General features: G+C 41.9%; 1 protein-coding gene across 1 annotated transcript; it reads left to right on the top strand.

Moving 5' to 3' along the window:
• Positions 1 to 1,326: 1,326 nt before the first annotated feature.
• Positions 1,327 to 3,636, top strand: ovca2 (OVCA2 serine hydrolase domain containing). The gene is made up of 2 exons (XM_030068028.1): positions 1,327 to 1,652; positions 2,821 to 3,636. Exons 1-2 carry the CDS (start codon positions 1,484 to 1,486, stop codon positions 3,342 to 3,344), a joined length of 693 nt encoding a protein of 230 aa, XP_029923888.1. The 5' UTR covers positions 1,327 to 1,483; the 3' UTR covers positions 3,345 to 3,636.
• Positions 3,637 to 6,811: the final 3,175 nt, after the last annotated feature.

Below are 6,811 nucleotides of genomic sequence, written 5' to 3'. Positions count from 1 at the left end.
TGCTTAACAACTTTATTTAACTATTTGGTACAAAAAATAAGAATCCTGAGCACTGTTATAAGCATTTTTCAGACTTCAGTCATCACCGTCAGACAGAAAACCTGACGGTGGTGACGTCTGACGGTGGTGACAAAAACCTGCTCTTTCACATGATAAGCATGAGTTGTTCACATTAGCCAGCTTGTTTTCGCCATGTTGCTACCTGCATCAGACCTCTTCTTAAAAAGTATACATTTATTCCATAATCTAATTTAATATTTTTTATACAGAAGTGACGGTGTTGACAATTTATGGTTGTGACAGTAGCAGTGTCCAAAAATATGAAGAGATTTAAGAGAAAATAGCAAACTTCCAGGAGCCTGAGCAGTCTTGAAGCATGCAGTAGAGCTGAAGATAGATAGATAGATAGATAGATAGATAGATAGATACTTTATTCATCCCGCAGGAAATTCACAAGGTTTGAAAAGGGATCCTCAGGAACGTAATTGACCTTGTGGTTTTTTTTATTATTATTTTTTAAATAAATATCCGGCGGTGGTGACGAATGTCTGGGACACATTTTGAGCAACCACAAAATAATAGTAAATATTGTTCAAAACTCATCGTTTGTAGTTTTTAATACATATTATGATGTACTCTTTCATGTGGTAAAGATATTATTCAATGAAATTATTACTTTTTGTTGTTTTAATCAAGTTGAAATGATTATCTCCTGTCTGAGGACAACTGGTTTTGTAGGCCATGGGACAACATATCATCATTAAATTAATACAAATTAAAAATAAACCTATAAAAGAACCTTACAAACGTGCAAAGGACCCCCCTGATTATGCCCTTGATTCTTTTTATTCATTAAAATGTTGTAAATTTCCAGCAGAAATAGCATTTTTCTTAGTGGGACATGATTTATCCAAATTCTCAAGAATCAGTGACCTAAATCTATATTTTTACACATTTCAATCGGAACAATTGCATTCAGTCCCTGTTTCCCCATACTGAATTGTCAAGCGCACACTCAACACACGTATGGTAGACGTGTCAAGCTAATTTAAATAACACCCACAATTCAGGTGATTTAGCCTTCAAAGTAAAAGCACAAAATCTGTCACGATGGGGAAGAACTATTTGCAGTTACAAAGCAACGAAAATAGAAACAAAATCTTCCCCCTGAATTATTTGTATTAAAACAACTACATATTTCTCCTTAAAAATATTCTGTATGTTGATGTTCATATTTAAGTAATACGCAAATTAAACATTCCAACGTCATACCGCTGGGATTTTACTCTGAATGGAGCCTAGGGAAGTATATTCTACTCTGGCTGCTTTTGACTCGCACTGTGCGACAGCTTGTTGAACTCTACTCGTGGTAATGTGTTGGTGAGAAGTGAAGAGTTTAAAGGGTGTGGTGAAATCCAGGAAACAGATATATTTTTACCGGGGAAAACAGCTGAAAGGGGAAAAAGCGTTTCTGTGTGTCTGCATGGCGTCTGCAGCCGCCAGCTCCCCTCTCCGGATCCTCTGCATTCATGGTTACCGGCAGACCGGCGGCTCGTTCCGCGACAAGACGGGCGCGCTGCGGAAGCTGCTAAAGAAGCAGGTGGAGCTGGTCTACATGACGGCACCGCACCGCGTACCGCCCGCCGGCACCGGTGCGTCCTGCCCGACACCTCACAACCTGCTGCCTGTGTCTCAGTAAAACTTAAAACCTTCATTACACCTTTTACAGTTGGACTGATTAACCTGTTACATCTCAGCCGTCTTCAAAATATACTATAGGGGGCGCTAGCGAGACGCATGTGAATTTTCGAATTTTTTTATTTTCTTGACATTTGGCTGGGTTGGAGAAGAGAACCGCACCTACAAGAGCTAAGAAAGCCCGTGAAGTTTGATTTTGTGGAGGGGAACAGTGTAGCAACACACAAACACACACACACACACACACACACACTTTTATTTGACACTACCTACCATGTCTGTGAAGTTGTCAGTATTATAAAAATAGGCACTAAATCAGTGGTTCTCAACTGGTAAAGCTTCAAGTTTCAAACTGTGCTTGTTTATTAAGGTGGTTACTGTATGTTACAAAGTTGGCAGCTGTGAGCCACAGTGTTTTGATAAATTGTTATAAGATTTTAAAAAGGGAAAAGTGTATTGAAGGCTTTAAAAAACAATCAGATGAAAAGCTATTCCAACTGGAGCTAGACATGGATTCAGCCCTCAGCAATACATTAATAATAGGGGTGCAAAACCCAACCGAAAAAAAAAAAAAAAAAAAAAAAAAAAAAAACAGTTCAGTACACAGTACACTCTACAATGTTTTTTTTTTAAAGACCACATCCGCATTAAGAGAGCCACCTAACCACACACTTTGCTGATGAGTTAATGAATATACTGAAAGTATTTTATGTTTGTTTTAAATAGTCAAAGTAGACTATTTGTTGATTTCATATCATTATCCTAAATCTCTGAGTGACAAAAGTTATTTTTGCAAGTAAGACAAAACACAGAGAACATTGGAAATTGTTGTCTTTTTCTCCCAAATGTACGAATCAAACTGAACCAAAAGCAAAATTGTGACCTCAAAACTGCAATTCAAACCGAACTGAGGGTTTACTGAAATGTCACATCCCTAGTTGCTAACAATAGGATAGTAAAGCATTCAGTTGCTATCCTAAAAAGCGTAAAGCGATTTTTTTTTTTTTTCAGTCAAGCTGTTGTATACTTTTGGATCGTGACCTACCAGTGGAAAGCCACAGTTCAAAATAATTAAAGCAAAAAATAACCATTGTCCATCCCTTTCCTGTGCTCTCACTTCAGAGGCTCAAGAGAAAGAGAGCGGTTCAGGGTCTGCACCTGAAGGTGATGCGGACCCCAGGGGCTGGTGGTTCTCTGACATCCAGGCCCGCAGTTTCAGCGCTCAGCAGCAATGTGAGGAGAGCCTGGGGCTGGACGAGAGCCTGAGGGCTGTTAGACAAGCTGTGAAGGACCAGGGCCCATTTGACGGGATCCTGGGTTTTAGTCAGGGGGCAGCGTTGGTGGCCATGCTGTGTTCTCTGCAAGAGCAAAATATGGAGCCAGACTTCAGCTTCCGCTTTGCCATCGTTGTAGCGGGTTTCCGCAGCGCATGTGAGGAACACCAGAAATTCTACAGTGCTCCGCTCTCGATCCCCTCTCTGCATGTGTTTGGACTGGAGGACCGAGTCATCCCTGACAGCATGAGCAGGTCATTGCTCCCCACTTTCCAGGACCCTCAGGTCTTGACACATCCTGGTGGCCATTTTGTGCCAGCTGCATCCGCCCACAGACAAACCTACCAGGATTTTCTAAAAAGGTTCCTGTGAAAAATAAAAAGTCAAGGCCTTATGATGTGGAATGCGATGACTCACAAGAGACCGAGGCACTTAAATGCTTGCACAGAATGTTTATTATTCAAGACTCAGAAATATGTTAATATAATTAATGGCAAGGGCACTTTGTGTAAAAACGCCAAGTTCATGTCTGTCCTTGGTGCTTTTCGTGCTGTCTTTTCCACTGCAGTGATTCTGTCAAAACAAGATAATGACCTCTGTCCTTCTCAGGGAAAATGAGTTGTAACAGACAATAAATTTAAAGACAACCGTTTTACATTTTGCATTCTGGTCTCTGTCCAGTTTTTTTACGACTTTGTAATATTTAATAACCTTATTTTCTCCTCAGCAGCCTACTCAGTTTTCCATGTGGCTGCACGCCTTTATTGACTGAGTTAATAAAAAATGTAAATGAGATCATGGCATTCTCAAAGATAACTGGTTCCTGTTACACAAATCCAATGGTATACAGCCAGCACTGGTTCTAGTTCAAATTGATTGGGCATCAAATGCTATGAATTAAAACATTTCTAAAATAAAGCTTACAGACACTAGGATCCCCTTACTGCAAGTGCTGGGAGATGTGTGACTAAAAAATTTACTGGAAAGGAAAGCTCTCTCTAACAGGGTTTCCACTTGTCACTGAATTTCTGGAATATCGTGGAATTCTGAATGATGTGTTCCAGACCGGAAAGTCATTGAATTTAATGAATTCTGTGCTGAAGTCCAGAAATAACAGGGAAAATTATAAGCGTCTCACTTTATGGAACATGTTTTTCACACTGTCGTAATGCATGTGGATTTTTGAGCTGTTTTTCACTACACCAAGCCCACGTGTAGTGGAAGCCAGCCTTTTAATCTCTTTGGAAAAACAACATTGAGAAACCAGGAAGAAAAGTCACAACACGGCATGGAATTGCACATCAGGGCCGAGGTGGGAATGCCTACTTGAGCAACTGCCCGCTCTTAAGCAGTATTATGCGTGACAGCGTTGCAAATATTACATTATTGCTTGTGTGGCATCATGGCTGTAAGTTTAAAAGCTTATCAAAACCGATATACTGGAGCATAATGTCTGAAAATGTAAGTTACGTTGCCCCAGAGTGGGAGCTAATCGGAATAAATAAGGAGGGAAAAATTCCAGGCCCAAGCATGATAGATATGCTAACAGTAAATTGCTGGAATTATGTTTATAGATCATTTTGTGGTCCCTGAGTCATTTCCACTCATATTGAATTTACATGGCAGCATACTCTGAAGCCAGTGGGCGCAGCAACAATTGTGAAGCGTTGGTGTGCGGTCCAGAGTCTAATTTATCACAGTGATGGGTTTAGGTGCAGGGGGGGGCACATGAGGGTGTTTCCGTATGTATGCGGACATGTGTGCGCACACACTCGAATGCAGAGGGTGCAAGGACATGGTGTTCCTTCATAGCTGAAGCATGTGCATGTTAGACTGCACTCATGATTGTTTCCAGATGTGTAGTCTAGTCTCCCCTCTCTACCTCTTTCTCTCCTTCCCTTTTTTTTTTTTTTTTTTTTTTTTTTTTTTCTTTCATCTCCCACTGGCCCCTACCTCGCTTTCGAACTCCCTTCAACATCCTCCTCCCTTCCCTGTCTTGCGTGTCATCAGCTGTTGGGACTCACATATCTCACATCTGCTACATTTATGATATGGAGCAAAAAACATGTTTTCAGTGGAATGTTGAGAATGGATCTGGATGTCTTGGTGCTCATGTTATGGATGGTTATTGTTTATGGTATCACTGTCTTACAAACCAAGAAGCAGAGGCAGCTGTGCGGTGCTGTGGGTGTTTATTTGCACCCTTGTGTATAAATTCTACCACTAAAAACAAACCAATATACCACTTCCCTTCTTCCCCTCCCTCCTTTGAGACACACACTTTCTCTCATAATCACTCAGTCTTGCGTTTTATAACATTTCACCTGTTTCATCTCATGACATCTTTGAAGTTGCTGCTATCACTCTCACCCAACAATTATGGCTGTGTTGTCTCTTTTTCCGTAAAAACGCTCATATTCATTCTCTCCTCTGCTCCCCTGTGGCCCTTATGTCCCTCCAAGACCTCAGAACACACACGCACACATACACACACACACACACACACACATGGTTTTGATAACAAGTGGAGAGACGGATGGAGAGCGAGCGAGCGAAGGAAACAGTAAAAGAAAAACACAGAGAGTCACTCTTGCCAGTAAGTTTTACAACAGAGCCGTGACTCTCTTCTCAGGAATCTGTTCCCCCTGTTGCACAACAACCGGGAAATAATGGAATGAGAGACAGAGACAGAAATGGGTGGAGTTATCATCCCTCCCTCTCTCTCTCTCTTTTCTCTCTGACTCTCTTTCTCTCTCTCTCTCTGTCCCTCTGGTCTTTGTGGTTAAAAAGGGAGAGTAACAGCGCATTTAAGTTTTCGCTGTCACTGAAAGATCACTTTTTCCTCTTCCCCCAGTGGAGTATGGGGGGGAAGAGCAGGGGGCAGGGGGTGTGTCCAAGCACAGATGGGCTGTATTTTGATTATGGAGCGTTTGTTGTTATGGGAGACAGGAGGAGGGGAGGGGCCACGTGGTGTGAGTGTGTGTCTATATAAGACTTGCACTTCAACTCCAAAGTGCCTGGTCATCCCATGGCCCAGACTCGTCCACACACTGAGAAAGTTGACTAACTACTCCATTCTGACAGTTTTCCATCTCTGACTGGTCTCACTGGGGATAATCACACATGAGAGGATTTGAAATCTTGTTACCTGCAGAACAACTTTTGGATTGATATGCATTTCCTGCTACGATTCACCACGTCATTTTTGTGACTGTATTGATCGTCTTTGGCACTGTTCTCATCATCAGAAACAAAAGAGAAAAAGAAAATGAGAAACAAGACGCTGAAGACAGAGTGTGTGGATTTTTGAGCTTCACTCTTTACAGCTGTTTGAAGAAACAAGATGGATATTAAGTGTTACACTTCATTTACTGAGATGCAGCGGTTGAAAGTATACTGTGGGGAGCAAATGTTTATGTGTGTCCATATCTGCGTATGTTGGCGTGTCCTGGTGTGTGTGTGTGTGTGTGTGTGTGTGTGTGTGTGTGTGCGTGTGTGTGAAAGCACAGTTGAATTTGTATGCCGGTGTGGATGGGTGTGATGTAACATCAAGTTGGCTGAGTTTCAGAGGTATGGCCTGCGTCCAGTCCTGCGTCCAGTGGGATTTGGCCTTGCCTCCCCGCTTCCTTTGTTTGTTTGTGTGGGTTGATGGGTGAGTGGGTGTGTTTTCGTTTGTGAGTGTGTTGGCATGTCTGTGTGTGTGTGTGTGTTTGTGTGTGTGTTTGTGTGCTTGCGTGTGTGTGCATGTGTGGATGCATACTTGATGGATAAAAGGAAAGACAGGCAGAATGTTTGAGGTGTGTTCGACAGATGAGAGAAACAGCGGAAGTTTTTTGGAG

Source organism: Myripristis murdjan, chromosome 14 (assembly GCF_902150065.1).
Source record: "Myripristis murdjan chromosome 14, fMyrMur1.1, whole genome shotgun sequence".
In the NCBI taxonomy this organism is placed as follows: Eukaryota; Metazoa; Chordata; class Actinopteri; order Holocentriformes; family Holocentridae; genus Myripristis; species Myripristis murdjan.
This window is presented reverse-complemented; position numbering and strand designations above follow the sequence as displayed.